General features: G+C 50.3%; 2 protein-coding genes across 2 annotated transcripts; both read right to left on the bottom strand.

Moving 5' to 3' along the window:
* Positions 1-1,282: 1,282 nt before the first annotated feature.
* On the bottom strand, positions 1,283-6,025 carry LOC107312640 (putative P2Y purinoceptor 10). The gene is made up of 2 exons (XM_015860266.2): positions 5,499-6,025; positions 1,283-3,150 (listed from the first exon to the last, which is right to left on the bottom strand). The coding sequence occupies exon 2, from the start codon at positions 3,098-3,100 to the stop codon at positions 1,985-1,987; it is 1,116 nt and encodes a 371-aa protein (XP_015715752.1). The 5' UTR covers positions 3,101-3,150; positions 5,499-6,025; the 3' UTR covers positions 1,283-1,984.
* A 2,451-nt stretch (positions 6,026-8,476) lies between these two features.
* Positions 8,477-15,907, bottom strand: LOC107312651 (putative P2Y purinoceptor 10). The gene is made up of 2 exons (XM_015860275.2): positions 15,790-15,907; positions 8,477-11,018 (listed from the first exon to the last, which is right to left on the bottom strand). Exon 2 carries the CDS (start codon positions 11,014-11,016, stop codon positions 9,994-9,996), a length of 1,023 nt encoding a protein of 340 aa, XP_015715761.1. The 5' UTR covers positions 11,017-11,018; positions 15,790-15,907; the 3' UTR covers positions 8,477-9,993.
* Positions 15,908-16,606: the final 699 nt, after the last annotated feature.

The following is a 16,606-nucleotide window of genomic DNA, read 5'->3' as shown; positions in this document are numbered from 1 at the left end:
GGGACGCAATGCCAAATGCATGGGGCCCAGCTTTGCTGCTCACCCACAGGTGAATGTGCTGCTGTCAGTCTGAGCCCTCACCCCCTGCTCTCCCTGCTCTCCCACCTTCAGCTTTTCCTATGCTCCTGCAAAGCAAGCTGTCAGAGCAGCTGCTATGGGAAGGGAATCTCCTCAGGCCTGGGTAAAACCCAGCAAATCCTCTTCTGCCAGAGCAGAACTGGTGACAACAAGAAGAAAAGCTTTCACTTACGCTGAGTGAGGTACAAGAGCAAAGTCCCCTTCCCTCATCTCTCTGCTGTTACTCTAGCACCAGCAACAGCAAAAGCATTGCTGTCCTATGCATGTAGCCCCCAGAGGGTTTCTTACTGCCGAATTTCCCCTGTGAGCTGTGGTGCAGGCAGGGCAGCCCGCCGGAACAGCCGCTGCTCTCTGCATGTGACCGACTGCTGCCAGTTTTGATTTTGCTTTCTTTTTCCTGTTTCCTCTGGGGAGGAAGCGGTGAGGTCGCAGCGGTGACGGCGCGGCTGTGTCCGGATTTGCCTTCACTCAGTGCCAAGAGCTCTCGTTGGGGTCCACCTGAAAGTCCACCCCAGTGCACGTGGATTTTCACCTCTAAAAAACCTTCTCCCCCTCCAAACAAGCAGGGAGAACCCTTCCTTTTGTCATTCTTGTGGGTTTTGGTGAGGGATTTTGGCACGTGGGGGGGCAGTGTGCACTGGGGGACAGTGTGTGCATGCTGCCTGCCTTGGTTGTGCAGTACATAGCAGAGGGTTTCCCCGTGTTCCCTGCCTGTCCCTCTGCTGTGCTCCAGCTACAGAGAAGCACAGTCTGCTCACGCTCTGCCAGAAGTACTGCATGGGCAGGAAATGTGCATCCAATTATCAGTCAGCCTGCTTTCTATAAAAATAAACCCCAACCCTCTGCCTACATGTACTTAAGTAATTCTCCCAGGGTTTTTGGCACTGCAGTCACCAGTGCTTTGGTTTGAGAGAGCAAAGCTCCAACCCATACGCTGCCCATGGGTCTTTTAGGAGCTTCCAGTAGCACAAATAGGGCTGGGACTGGGATGGGAATCCCTGGAGCTTGTGTTCTGCTGGGGACGCAGAGCTGGTGTGGGGCTAGCTGATTAACAGAGCTAATGCAGCTGCTGAGAGAGCACAGAATGGAAATGCTGCCTGAGCGTGGTGCTTGGGGCTCTTTGGAGGAGGCTCAAATCAAACCCTGTAACTATAAGGATATTTGCAAGTGGCAGCCTTTAAAATAATGCCCATGGTGTGCAAAGACCTGTTGAGAACATTTTATTTCCCCCCAAGTTTGAAGTAAGTCCATAGGATGCTCTCGGGTTGGGTTTGTAAACGTCTCTCACTCCCCAGTGAAGGCTGGGACCATTTCTAGGTTATGAAGCAGAACTGAGGGGCTGCATAGCATCTGCGTTGATGAGCAGAGGCTTGAGCAAAGTGCTGGGTAGCACAGGGCTCTTGTGATGACAGGAGGGATGGCACTGCAGCCCTGAGGTCCTGACCTGTCTGTGCTTTGCCCAGATTATGGGTTTTCCCATTGGAGAGGTTTGCTTTACATGCAAATCACTGAGTGTCCTGATCCCATTGTGCGGAGAGCCAGGCTGCAGCAGGAGGGCTTCTGTAGCTGATAAATAGGTAAAACACTGAAACAACAACAATGGCAGGGGAGGGAGGCCCTCACAGTACAGCATGAAAGAAACAATGACATTGGTGGTGGCTGTGATATTTTAGCTGTGACGTGAAGGAAAATGCTGTAAGGCCAACCCTCCCCAACAGCAGCATCAAACCTTCCTTGATCAGCATGTCCTTCCAGGTTTGATCCCCACACCTGTCACACATGAGGATAATTCAACACGTTACTAACACGTATTAGGAGACCAACATGTATTAATGAGCACTTGGAGACGTAACACAATCTTCACTCAAGCAATGGGAATGCCAAGGTAGAGAGGAATGCTTCATTTTCAAGAGATGGACTCCAAGAGGAGCTCATCGGGCTGCATTGGGGGGATTTCCATGCTGTTTATCCTCCCAAAGAACTTGGGGAGGGACCAAAACTGAAACCTTGGCAGACTTCTCCGCTTGGTACGGATGTTGTGGCTGGCATCGCTCATGGTGAGGCTGCGCCGGCTGCGTGCAAGGCGAGCCCGTAGGGCAGCACAGCCATGACGGAGCAGCTGGTCCTGGAACTCAGAGGTCATGAAGTAGTAGAGGACCGGATCCAGGCAGCAGTTGAGGCTGGCCAGGCAGAGGGAGATGGGGTGGAAGCGGAGTGTGTTTCTGTGCACAGTGCAGTCCTTGATGATGTTCTCAATCACCATCATGAAGAAGGGGAAGTTGATGTGATAGGGGGTGAAGCAGATGAAGAAGACGGCGGCACACATCAGCACCATCCTCAGTGCCTTCTGCTTCTCACTAGTGCTCTGCAGCTGCGTCCCGCCCTCCTGCAGCGACTGCCGCATCTTCCAGGTGCACCACGCGATGATGCCAAAGGGGATGACGAACCCAAAGAGCTCTGCCACTGTCACCAGTGCGATGGAGGCTCCTGGCGTCAGCTGCTTGACGGCCAGGTCGGAGAAGCAGGTGGTGGTGCTGTTGGATAGGGCTGGGCTCCTGACAATGGGTAGAGGCAGGCAGGCAGCGCCCACGAAGAGCCAGACGGCCGCGCTGAGCCCCACGTCATAGCGGCGCTTCCAGGCCGTGGCCTTGAAGGGATGCAGGAGGAAGAGATACCGCTGGATGCTGATGCAGGTGAGGAAGCAGATGCTGGCGTACATGTTGAGGTACTTCAAGTAGAAGCACAGCTGGCAGAGGAAGGACCCGAAGGGCCACGTGTGGTTGATGTAGTAATACATCCGCAGTGGCAGTGAAAGAACATGTGCCAGGTCGGCCACGGCCAGGTTGATCATGAAGATGACAGCCTTGCTCTTCTTGCTGATGAAGCGGCACAGCACCCAGAGGGCAGCGCTGTTGGCCAGCAGGCCGGGGATGAAGATGATGGTGTAGGTGGCTGCGTACAGTGTGCTCTGGAAGGACATCTGGGGTTGGCTGCAGTTCCCTGAGGATGCATTGCTCTCCATCGCAGCCCAGACTCCTCGCTCACCAATGGGTTCAGGTGGATGGAGGCTTCCTGCAAGGAGCAAACGCAGGTGGTGTATAATAACCCTGTGATTCTATGGTAGGAAACGGCCACCAAGATAATTGAGTCCAAGCCTTGAACCCCCACTTCAGTGCCCCCTAAACCACATCCCCATGTACTGTCTAAAACCTCACAATGTTTCCTCACGTTGAATAATTCACTTCAGGTCATGCTGACCCTGGGCACCCTCCATGTTGCTCCTTGAAGATTTTATCTGCAAAACTGCTTATGAGCTTTGTGTCCCCCAGCCCAGTATCACAGTGGCTCCGTATCATTAATTGCTATTTCTAATACCCGAGAACTTCTTCATCTCTCTAGGCTTTTTCCAGATCCACTTCTACTGCACTCAGCTTTCTGTCCAACTCTGATCAGACTGGTGCTCTATTACACATACAAGTGATTTCCATGAGGCTACAAATAAAGAGGGTCTATGAGTGGGCCTTTCTGGCTCTGAGCTGAGGCTCAGTGTGAACCAGCAGCATGGCAATAAACAGCACCCACAAACAGTGCAGCAGAGCAGAGCAGTGGCTGGCCAGGGAGGCGCAGACAGATCCATCAGAGCTCTGGCTCCAGACTCAGAGCTAAGTTATAAGATAATAGCTGGCCAAACGCATGCCAGCCCCTCTTCTGGTCCTGCTAACTCAATTTGGGTCTTTGTGGTGTGCTGTGCAGGCATTGTGTTATGGCAACATGAGTGGTCCTCCAGCAGCAAGATACAGAGGAAGATAAATGTATCTGTCTCATAGCAAGCAGAGCTTCTTTCCATCCCTTTGCCTGTTTCTCCTCCCAGCACGGGGGTGTTAGTGGGTCATGCTGGGGGCTGGCGTGCCTCTGTGTGTGGGAGGATGCTGTGGAGAGGATGCTCTACATGTACACAGGATGCTCTCTCTATACAGATAGATGATAGAAATACACATAGGAGGCTCTCTATAGGTAGATAGGACACTATTTATACACAGGATGGTCTCTCCATAGAGGTTCATAGGGTGCTACTACCTGCAGCCCACATCCTAAGAGCTGTGTCCATGGGGAGCCTTACTGCCTGCTTTCTCCATTTGTTAGCTTTGTTTACTGCCCAGCAGTGTGCATTTCTTGGCCAGACCATTACCTGGATGTGCAGTTTGGTTTGGCAGTGTTTACCATTACACCAGGTGAGAGCAGGAGGAGCTCCCTGCAGCCAACAGCACCAGGTCCTGCCAGAGCTCATTCAGCACAGCTCCTCCTGACAGCCCCAAGTTTCCATTCATTACAGAGCAGGGATGCTGCTGCGTTATGGCAGGGCTTTGCCTGCAATTCCTTCATTCTTTTGATGCTTCTTTTTCTTATTGCTATTGGTGTAACGAGTAATGACCTCCCCACACTGATTTACATGCAGACAGGAGCTGGGGGGGGCTTTTATCCGTGGAAAAGCTGAGATTTATCTGTCTGCAAGCTGGACTTCATTCCTGTCCTGGTGGGTTTACAGATGGAAATGCAGAAGGGAGAGAGGGCAGAGCCATCAGATGTGAGCTCTGGCTAACTCTGTGCTTCATCAGGGCACTAAGGCTGCTATCACAGTGCTTTTTGGAGCATGTGAGCAGTGTCTTTTTCTGGACACATACATGGCTGTCGGTGTTGGAAATTGCCTGGCTGCTCTGAATCACTGCCTGCCCCACCCAGCTCTGCATTTCTGCGGTACGGCTTTTAGTGCTCCCAGATCCACTTTCAAACTCGCCCTCATCCTTTCCATGGGTTTGTTGGGCAGACAGAGACTTGCTGGAGTCTGGCTGCAGTGGGATGGGATGGGATCGGGTGGGATGGAGTGGGATGGAATGGGACAGGAAAGCATGGGATGGAATGAGACAGAACAACAGAGCTGCCACCCTCCAGTCCTGATCAGTGCTGGGATGCTGGAGGGATAAGCAGCTACGTAAAGAAAATGTTAAGAAAAAGAAGAATCCCCACACGTTTGGCATGAAGTAAGCTGCTGATTTCAAGTAACAGAGGCTTTTTAGGACTTATGTACAGGCAGTAGTATTGTTTGTTTAATCCGAGCACTGATGGGAAATGCGTAAACAGAGCCGGTTGGTTCTAGCAGCTCCTGCCCGTAACAAAAGTAACATCTACAGCTGAAGTTCTTTGCTGTAGGAGGCAATGCTTGCTGCAGGCTGCCTCCTGCTCGTGTGCACAGCACTCTGCTCCCCCTCTCAGTGAGCGACACAGAAATGCACAACCACAGTCACTGCCAGAATATAAAATCAAACATAAAACAGAAAATCGCAACCCGCTGCTGTAGCGTTGCTCGGAACCACCACAGCTTCTGTCTACTGGAAGAAAACACACAGCAGCAATGGGCTTACCTCCCCACAGCTCCCATCCTGCACAGGGCTGGCATCCATGCTAGGCTGCAGGAGCAGTGAGCCCCCGGCTTTGCTTTGCGACGGCTCCTTGCAGCACTCCCAGCTCCAGCAGCTCCCCTCCAAACTCCCACATGTTTTTGGAGCACTGGAAGGAATCCTGGCGGCATCTGCAGCCCGGCACAGCGGCTGCAGAACAGGAAATCCTGGATTTCGTTTCCCTCCAGCACACAAAATGTGTTCGGCGAATGACGTGAAAACAGCTGTAAGGGCGTTGATGTCACTGCAGCCAATGCCACAGGACAGAGCTCGGATGCACTTTTCTCTTCGCTCCAAAGTTGTGTGGTGTGAATATGAGCTTCAGTCAGTCCGCTTCTCCTTTCCCCTGCTTTCCTGTGCTTGTAAAAACTGTTCCATGCAGAAAGGAAAACCAAACGCTGGGTCAGTAGAAAGTCATTGGAAGGTGGTGATTTCCTTGTATTCTCTTGGAATTTCTGTTAACTTCGGATGTTGAACCCTACAGGCTAAAGCTTACAGGGCTTTGGAATTCATTTCTGCAATTATGTGTTGGTTTAAGATTGAAGTTTTCCCCACACAGTCTTTTTTTTTTTTTTTTTTTACAAAAACAGAATGTCCACCATTCCCAATTCCTCTTCAGTTTTCACATCCTTGAATTCCTCCTCCATCTCTATATATGTGTATATATATATACACATACATAATTTTTATTTCCCCTACTGCTGAGCACTGGCACACCTACACATTGCATGACTTCCTCTGAGCTGCCTCATTCTCAGTGCTGCATTTTCTGGCTCTGGGGTTGGTATAGCTGAGGTGGATGCTGTCACATTCCTTTTTCATCTTGTACTTAATGTGCAGTAGAAAATAAGGGCTCTTTGATGATCTTTGTAGGTCCTTTTTGACTATCCCATCCCATTCTATCCCATCCCACCCTATTCCATCCCATCCCAACCTACCCTGTCCCATCCCATCCCATCCCATCCCATCCCATCCCATCCCATCCCATCCCATCCCATCCCATCCCATCCCATCCTACCCTACCCTACCCTACCCTACCCTACCCTACCCTACCCTACCCTACCCTACCCCATCCTATCCCATCCCATCTTGTCCTTCTCTGTTCTATATTTATTTTCTTTCAACAGTCCTGTGACCCTGCAAAATGAGCAAAGAACACAACTGTGGAAGAGAGGCAGAAGAGGTAACGCTAAGTACAGTGCAAGACTTCAGCCCCATGGCTGGAACCAACCCTGCAGAATGGTTTGGAAGGTGTGAGAGCTGCTCATCATTCATCTTTTCTCCCCATGAATCATTTTCAGCAGCTGATGGTGATCCCTGGGAGAAATAACTGTGTACAATTGTTTGCAAAGGGCTCAGATTTGTATAAAGGGGCATTGGATTGTTCCAGAGCATCTCTTTGCAGAGGTTAAAGGTTGATCCTGAGGCGACATGATGTTTTACCAGGATATCCTGTGAGGATGTCCTCCTCCTGACACCAGGACATGCACCCAGCCTGCTCTCATCCACTTCAGCCCCAATTCTGGAGCTGTCTGCAGGGACTTGCTGGTCATACCCTGCTGAGCCCTTCCCCTCTGCTCAGCACTCCAGCAGGAGATGCAGGACGTGCATTCTGCACTCTGCACATTTTTATTTTTAAAAGCAGAAGATACTTTGGGAACTCCTTAATAGCTGTGTGAGGCTTTATCTGAGCCTTCCATGGAGGGTCGGTTCTGCATTCAGACTGGTATCCTGTGGGCAGGAGGCCAAGGGCAGATCACCCATGCCTATGTGTGTGCTTGGCACTGGGAAATGTCTGACAGGATGCACCTGAAGGATGTCTGACAAACAGCACTCGGAGGAGCTGCTCTCCTTTACACAAAGCTCTCGGCCCCATGCAGGGATTGAGCTGACCGGGCTGGCAGCGTGTGGTGCTGGAGCTGGGCCAGTCCCCATGGCATGTGGGTCTCTATGAGAACAGTGGAAGGAAGACTGGAGTTGGTGATTGCCAACAAATTCAGATTAAGATGTTGTTTAAAGCACAAGCTGGGTGTTTGTTAGTGGAAATGCACAAGTCGTGTGCCCAGGGTCTATTGAATGGGATGAAGAGCTTACATACCCTTGAGGCAGCTCCTGATTCTCCTGCATCTACAGAGAACTGTGATTTTTCTCTTCAGAGAGCTGTCACCTCATGATGGGGAAGAAACTGAAGCTGAGGTACTCACAGAGTCCTGCAGCTCAGCACTGGAGACCTGCAGGAAGGAAATAAACCCCACGGGCTGTAACCCCACTCCTGTTCTTGTCCAATAGAGGAGGACCCTTCTCCAGACAGGAGAGGAACCTCTCAGCTTTGACATCAGTCAGCACGAGGAACAATTTGCTTGCCCTGCAAGAGACATAATTCTTTTGCTAACGGCACCAGCACAGGAGACAGTCCAGGAGGAACAACATGAAGTGGTGCTTCCTATGGACAAAATAATAAAGACATTGTATGGCAATGGGAAATGGAGTGAATTGCAGGAAGTGGGGCTGGCACATCTGCAGCTCCAGATCCCATCCTGGGGGGCAGCTGGGTCTGCTGGGGGCTTGTTCTGCTGCTGAGTGTTTGGCTGGGACTAAAACCTTGGGATGTCTTGTATTGGTTTGCAGAGGGCAGGCTGTTGGTCTCTGATGTGCAATGATCAGACAAGTTGGTTAAGTGGGATCTGAGGGAGCTCAGAGGTGAGTGAGGCAGGGGGTGGGGTGACAACAGGAGATGAGGTGCTGGGGATGCCCCCATGGGGATGGGAATATTATTGCTTCTGGAGGTCCATCCCACACCTTTCCATAGACAGGAGAGAAATCTTAAAGAACAAGAAAAGTCAGAAGCAACCAATGCACTTCATAATGACCTCTGATCCACGTGAAGGAGGAGATGATCCCATTCTGTTCTGCAGATGCAAGGGACCACTAGGAAACTCAGCTTATGTTTGCAAAAATACATTTATTTCTGAAGCATCCGTTTTTGGAAAGAACAGTGTAGGATGAGCTACACACTTGCCATAACAGTGCCTTTGATTTGTTCTCACCTGATAAATAGAGAACTGTAAACACAGCAAACAGCTCCCACTTCACACTACCAAGCTACATAAGCTGCAGTAACACCACGTGAACGCTACCCCATTTGGATGAGCAGCTTTTGGCATCCTCACTTAACTGCTTGTAAGATTAAGTTCATAATACTCATCCTCTCACCAACAAGAGGAAAACTACGGCAGCTAATCGGGTTCAATCAGCAGCTAGTCACTGCCTTTGAGAAGAGCTCCAGTGTAATGGTTTTCCAAACCTGGCTGTTGAATTGCCCCCACTTTGTTGTAAAACAGACAAGTAAAAAACTGTAATATGCAGAAAAAAGCTGAATAAGTGAAAATAAATGAGAGGAATCATGTGGTTAAAATATACCCAGCAAGTGTTTCTAGTATTTTATCTGCTTTGTAGCAACATGTGAGATGGTGCCACTGAATGCATTTGTTTTGGAAAGACATGGGTTTCAGAGGGCCTAAATCAGTGCTTTTATTCAGAAAGAGTCCTCTGTTATCATGGGGAAACCACTGTTACACACGCTAGCAGAATTTGGCTTAGGAGCTGTCACATCTTAGGGAAACCTGCAAGGGAAAGACACCTTTCTTCTCTAGTGGATCTGCCCCTGAACCCCTAAAGAAGGACCTGATGGTGTGGTTCCAGCACTTGGCTGAAGGAGCCATGAACATATCGGGATGAGGACCTGCATGGTGCCACTGGGGTCTCCCAACCCAGCAGCGCTGAAGCTGGGTCTCCACTGCTGGCAGTGCTGTTCCTTGGGGTGTGAAGGGGATGTGGAGTGAGGAAAGATCCCACTGTGCAGAATGTGAGCAACATCACAGCACTGGCTGTGTAAGCAGGGTAAGGCACAGGATGCATCCACAGGTAAGGAGCATGCATGGAGCTGGGTGAGAAGGAGTTGATGAAAAGAGCAGAAAGGAACGAAGCAGTGGTAAGTGTGATGCCCTGAGAGCTGGGGCAGGCAGCAGTGAGCTCACACATCTGTGTCCCTGAGCATGGACAGCAAAACAGTTACTCCTGGCCATTTCTGCATGTGTGCAGAGAAAGCATTTCAGCAGATGCCAGCGTATGGATGAATAATCATCTCTGGCTTGAACAAAGTGCCCTTGGAGTTGGAAAAATGGGAAGAAAAGCTACTAGGATGTTTCCACCATTTCCCATCAAAGCTTTGGGGATTTTCCAGTCCTGCTGGGTCAGGAGTGGGCATCACATCAGTAGGTGCAGTCATTGACTGCTGAGTCACTCCGACACGTTGATCGTAAAGTCTTATTTTGTGTGTATCAAAAGATTTGCTACAAAACTCCCCTGAACAATCGAGGGGTCTTCTGTAATGGAGTTGGTAGTAGAATGATCCTGGATTTCAGATTAAATATTTGAACTCTCTCATGCTGGCTTTATCTCATTCCTTAAATGATGACGCGCTCTCTTTGCTCATGAGTCGACTCCTGATGGCCATGCTGCTGTGTCTGGAGATCTGGTCCTGAAACTCTGAGGTCATAAAGAAATAGAGGATCGGATCCAGGCAGCAGTCCAGACTTGCCAGAGTTAAGCAGAAGGGCTGGGTGTGCAGAGTGATCCTGCGCAGGAGGCAGTCTGTAATAACGTTTTCTTTTACCATCATGTAGAAGAAGAAATTGATGTGATACGGTGCAAAGCACACAAAGAACACGATGGCACAGGTGCACACCATCCTCGAAGCTTTCCGCCCCTCGCTGTTGTTTTGCAGTGGTATCTGGAATCCCTGAAGGGAAACCTTTGTTTTCCAGGTACAGAACACAATAACGATGAGGGGCCCAATGAAGCCAAAGAGCTCTGCGGTGGCCGTCATCGCCACAGTGGCCACTTTGCTCTCGATCTGCCTCACCTCCAGGTCTGCAAAGCAGGTTTTGGAGTTGTTCTGCAGGCGGAAGCTGCGCATGATGGGGAACGGGGAGCACGCAGCGCCCACGAAGAGCCAGACGGCCGCGCTGATAGCGATGTCGTAGCGCCGCTTCCAGTCCTTGGCCTTGAAGGGCTGGTATAGGAAGAAGTACCGCTGGATGCTGATGCAGGTGAGGAAGCAGATGCTGGCGTACATGTTGAGGTACTTCAGGTAGAAGCACAGCAAGCAGAGGAATCTCCCAAAAGGCCACGTGCGGTTGATGTAATAGTAAATCCGCAGTGGCAGTGAGAGGACGTGCGCCAGGTCGGCCATGGCCAGGTTGATCATGAAGATGACAGCTTTGTTCTTCTTGCTGATGAAGCGACACAGCACCCAGAGGGCAGCACTGTTGGCCAGCAAGCCGGGGATGAAGATGATGGTGTAGGTGGCTGCATACAGCGTGGATTTGTATGTTATGTTGGGATCAGAGCAGGTCCAGTTGCTGTGCATCATGATGGGGCTGCTGGGAACATTTGGCACAGGAAGGGGAGTGCGGGTCATTCCTGTGGACAGCAAAAGAAGTGATGGTTGTAAAGGCAAAGGCACTGCAAGAGTTGTCAGTATTCACATTTTCTATCTGACAACACTGAGGCTTAGTAGTCTCCTGTGTAGAACATGCTGCTACCTTCTCAAAGCTGCCCCCTCCAACTATTCCTGCAGAGGAGATAGGACTGCTGCCACAGTGTCAGTCCCCTTGCTGTGCTTTCCAGTTTCCATAAGCATGGGAGAAACTGTGCCACACTGCTCATGAAGGAGCAGGAGGAGCTTCCCATCCTTCTTGCAGCTCTAACCCATCTGTGACATGGTTTCCAGCAAGGAATATATAGGAGGAAGGTGTGTGTATCGTAACTGTTGAGTCCTGACCTGAACCACTGATTGATCACCTGGGGAAAGGACGCAGGCAGCCCTTGGAGCACAGGTGAAGGCAACTGAGCTGTGCAAACCAGAAGGGGTGGAGTCTGGCTGCACCTCTCAGACCTCATTTAAGGGCTGACTGCTAGTGGGGAAGGATCTCTGGTCTGGAGGTCCCTTTTGTCTGGCGTTTTCCCTGTGAGCATAGATTTTTCAGAGATGGGTGAGCACTTTTTCCATGTTACACCTTTCTATTGTACTGGTTTCCTTGACATTAAGTGTCCTGTAACACCATTCCATTGCCTTGATTTTTCTGACTATTACAGTGTGCCACAGCCTGACTTCTGCAAGCAAGCAACCACTCACCCCAGTGATCAAAATATGGATGCCAACAACTGGGTTGTACCTGTGGTTGAGTTACAGGAGTTTGGTTTTTATGGGGTACTTCCCCATGGGGTTCTCATTCTTAGTACAGTGATTCCCTTCCATGTCTAATGCAACGGTTAACATTGAATATTGGCTTCCTGTTTCGTATGGCACTGCAGACACTGCTCCACTGCTTCTGACTCATTTCCTGACAGAGAAACTTGCATGGCGCATCTGCCAGAAAAAGAACTGTCTGTAGGTACATATTAGTAACTCGTCCCCTGTTACTATGGTTTCTTTTCTTTCTGCTGTATACAAAAAGAGATTAGAGCTCTCAGATGATAAAGTGCACAAGTAGTGTTGGTTTCCTTTGTTAAATGGGGCTGCAGGTGGCCCCAGCCCTGGGCCACTAAGTGTCAGCGCCTAGAGGCTTTATTAACAGGAGCTGCTGACAGCTTTGCTTCTCATTTTAACTTCTGTTTCATTTTGCAGAATGCAGGGTTATCTCCTGCCACGTGCTTGGCTTTAACAACTGGGCTACATTCTTCAGCTACACCAAAGAGCAAAGAAATACTGTAGCTGGGGGGACACTGCCAAACCCTTCTTCACTGGGACAGCACAATAACACCGAGGTGTCCCAGGCTGGGTCCATCTGCAGCCCTAGCTGGACAGGTCCAGCTCCGTCATCACCCTCCAGCTGAGCTCCCACTTTGCCAAGGAGCCAGTAAGCATCACTGTCAGAGTAATTAGCTGTCTGTCTGTCAAGGTCAGGCTGACTGCCCTGTGCTGTGTGTGTGTGTCTGTCTGTCAAGGTCAGGCTGACTGCCCTGTGCTCTGACAAAGCACAGTGCCAGATGGCTGCTGACACCACGAGACTGGGTGCATTTGCAAAACGTTCCGTTTTGAGAACATGCTGCTATTCAAATGCAGGCCAACAGACCTGTGATCTTCAGTGGGGCTGGGGTCAGATGAGTCACAGAAGTCAGTTTGCATGTCGGGGTTCCAAAATGCAGTTAGACTTATTTACATTTCATGTGACAGCTCAGGACTAGGCTGCAACAACAGCTTTCAGAGTAATTGGACTTGGGCTGCTGACTCAAAGTGGCCAACGAACAGAGATATTTAGGGTAAATGTGTCTGGGATGTGTATCTGCTGTAACATGAGGATGATGCACACGCTTGGTCTCACGTCTCACCCTCCATGCTCCAATGGCAGCAAGTTGTGCCCAGATGTGTGGGCTCAGTGGGCTGCAGCATCCTGAGACCATGGCAGAGTCCCCAACATGGAGAGATTTCCCCCCCCAGCTTTGTTCTCATCTGCTAATTGTCCACAAGGTGTCAGAGTTAATCAGAACTTCTTTGCCCAGTTGAAGGCAGTTTTTTAAGCCCCATAGGGACAGATGGAGGGGCTGGGGCTGTCCCAGCAGTGGGGGCAGAGGCAATGGCATGGCCACGTTCTCATGACTTTGTGTTGCTAACTGCTAAGGTGATCTCAAAAAGAACAACTCCTGTGCTGCTGATATTAGGGAGAAAAATGCTCTGGGGATTGGTCCTCCTATCCCTGATGTTTACATGGAGCTAGAGGAGATAGAGAACTTCAGCTTTCAGAGCCTGCAGGCTGCAGAACCTGCTCTATGGAGGGGCAGAAGGTGCACCAGCCCCATCACCTGAGCAAATGTAAGGTTGTGACTGGTGGACAGGGGATGCATGGGGCATCACTGGGGCCATTGGTTGGGGGACAGCCTCTCCTCTGCCTCAACTGGCCTCAGGGCTGGGCATATCCAAGAACATGGACTGAGTGGGATGACCCAGCTGGGTGCAATAGCATGAATGCCATCAATGTGCGTATGGGTGATTGTTGCTCATTGGCACATGATGGGTACTGAGGATGATGACTTCACTGCAGAGTCATTAACAAGGACACGAATCCATCCCTTTAACTAAATTGTACAGGAGGCATTTTAGAAGTGGATGTGAGTGATTAACCTGATCTCAAGGCTCTTGGGAAAGGAATTTTCCTGCTCCCTAACTCAAATGCAGCCCTCTTCCTTGATGTGGAAACCTGCCCTTAGGCTTTGCCAGGAGGCACATCAAGTAAGAGCAGAGTATCTATGGCAATTCCCATGGGATCTGGTCTTCAGAGTCTGTGTTTCTGAGGCTGCTGCAACAAGGAAAGACTGAAGCATGCGTATAATTCCTTGTAGCAGAACAATTTGGAAACACAACATGGCACTCTAGGAAAAAGCAGCTTCATTGCCCCCTTCCTCCCATTTGCTCAGATTGGGGGTAACTCTGTGTCCATCCCCCTCAACTCCCTGAGGACAAACACAGACATACACATGCAGAAGCCCCCGCAGTCTGCAATTGGACTTCCTGTCTGCAAAGCTGTTCAGACAGCATTTGCTACCTGAAGTATCAGCAAGGGCTGAAGTCCTTGAGCTGATTTTATCAGCGCTTGTCTCCGCGTGTCACGTCAGAAAGTGCTTTTTGTTGCTTCCCCCACACCACATTGTGGGGCAACAGCTCCCAGTATGCAGCTTAAAAATAAGAGAGTCATTAAAAAGAAAATGGTATCAGTACATTGCTATCTAAGTACTGCTTTGCATGCTTCAATTGGAGTCTGTATTTCTAAGGCTGTTGCAGCAGGGAAATAATAAAGCATGCACATAATTACTTGTAGCGAGATAATTTGGAAACACAACATGGCACTTCCAGGAAAAAGAGGTTCATCTCACTGCAGCACGGTGCCCTGCTGGCTGCCTGCCTGCAGCAGGTTGACCTGATTACAGTATGAATGCCTCGGTCCTCTTTCAGGGCTGTGAGTACCTCATACTTTTGCACTCACACTTCAGTCTGAAATCTCTGCACTCAGAAGTGGAAAGTCATACAGTTACAGGTACTTTTATTTCTTCTGTTTCTCTTCTTCCACGAAGAAAAGAGGAGTGAATCTGGGCTGCTGGATGGGCTGTGTAGATTTCAGTTTGCATTCTGCTCTCATTCCTACTCCCACAGCTGGTTTGGGCACCACAGCCCCAAGGCAGGCACAGTGCTGCAGTGCCATTCCCAGTGCTGGAGGTGTGGGCACAGCAGTGATCCTCCTGCCCACACCAGGGCTGAGCTGGAATCGTGCCTGGAGCAGCCCTCTCCTTCTGCACCACCCACTGCCCAAGTGCTGCTGACCTGTCTGACACAGCACACCCAGTCTGACACCGACTCACCCTCAGTACTTTGATTTGCTTTTCCCTTTTGATTTGCTTTAAGAAATTTCAGATTCAGGGTCCACTCAATGTGGAACTCATCCGTCAATGCCAAATTGCCCCTGGGCTGTGCAGCTGAGCTCTTCCTGAACACAGGTGAATGGTATTCCTCTGCTCCTCTGACAAAGCCAGGCTTAAAAGCAGCAGTGAATGAAGTAAGCTAAATTTCAGCCACTGTCTGCAGTTGTAACTTTGTAATTTCAGCTCTGAACCTCAGCACTGCTGAGGACAAAGCCACATCCAAGCAGCCCTCTTGCACGTCTCATTGCATTGCCTGCTTCCAACAGTGATGTCTCACCGTTGTGATTCAGGCAAAGAGCAGCATGGATGCTGCAAGGGCAGCATGAGATTATTATTCCTTTAGCAGCAATATAAATTGCTGATAGGAAAAAAGAAAGAAATAAAAAGAAACCCAAACAGATCTTGAGCGGTTCCCCTTGCCAAGTACTGTTTTAAAGTGAAAGATATTCTCAGAGAAATCAGGCAAAGGAATGAATTCTGGGTCCAGCAGTGATCCTGGGGAGCAGCAGGAGTACCAGGAGCTGCCCACGCTGAACTTTTGCCTGCTCTGGTGGCAGCAGTTTCATGCAGCTGCTGTTGAGCCTCCTGCATGCACCCGCGCAGAGGACTGGAACACCCGGAGGGCTACTGTGCTGAGAGCCAGAGCCTCCCAGACCCTTTCCCTGCATGAGCTGAGCCCAGAGAAAAAGCCAGGGAGGGCAACCCCTCCACAGGAGACCCTAAAAGCTCATTAATGCTTGTTCTAGATCACAAATAGGGAGCATAAATGCAGCCTTACCTTGTCAGACGGCGACCCAGCCGGCGCAGCACTGCGGGCAGGAGGAAGTGCGCCGGTTCGCAGCACCACACCAATCTTGTTTACACCAGCGTGGCAACCTGCGTGACCTCACGGCATGCTGAAAGGTGCTGTTTTGATATGTCCCTGTGGTGTGCAGCTCTGCTTTGCGGGACTCAACTGCTGGGTTCCCAGCCCCAACTGAGCCGAATCCTGGGTGGGTGTATGCAGTGTTGTCCCAAAATGGGGTTCATGTGCCCTCATCTTTGGGGTTTTGGATCCTTGTGATGCTGCAGGACATCATGAGCGGTGCAGCCCTGCCACCATGCCTCCCCTCCAAGCACAGCACCAAGCTGACCATGCACATGACCCCAAGGTTCCTGCAATCATCTCTGCCCCCATCTCCCAACCAGGGGATTCAGACACAGCCCATGACCGCTCCATCTCACCCACTCCTGTCCCCAGTGGAGCCCAGCTTCCCAATAGCCTTTTATATTGCTCACTTGAGCCTTGCTTGATGTTTCTCTTGCTCGTAATAAGTAGTCTGCTTAGACCAGACCTACTGAAGCTGTTGCCGGCAGTGTTGAGTGTCTGCACTGCTTAAAATGTTTCCAGCAGTGGGCTGAAATCTCACCTCACCTTTACTATGGGGGTTAAATGGGGTTCCGCCCTTCATTCTCCAATCCGTTGAGTTTTAAGAGTGTGTAGGGGAACACTGTTGTGCCCTTGCCCTGATTGGGGACAGTGGGCATGAAAGGATGGAAAACTAATGGCTCTAATTCAGGCGATTATGGCCCACAATGAACATGCCTTAAAATGC

Source organism: Coturnix japonica, chromosome 4, assembly GCF_001577835.2.
Source record: "Coturnix japonica isolate 7356 chromosome 4, Coturnix japonica 2.1, whole genome shotgun sequence".
Classification (NCBI taxonomy): domain Eukaryota; kingdom Metazoa; phylum Chordata; class Aves; order Galliformes; family Phasianidae; genus Coturnix; species Coturnix japonica.
Note: the sequence above shows the minus strand (reverse complement) of the source record. Positions and strands in the feature narration are given on the sequence as shown.

What these genes read in the sequence shown, in the direction of transcription:
- LOC107312640 (XM_015860266.2), bottom strand. Translation starts at nt 3,100, where the DNA reads ATGGAGAGCAATGCATCCTCAGGGAACTGCAGCCAACCCCAGATGTCC.
- LOC107312651 (XM_015860275.2), bottom strand. Translation starts at nt 11,016, where the DNA reads ATGACCCGCACTCCCCTTCCTGTGCCAAATGTTCCCAGCAGCCCCATC.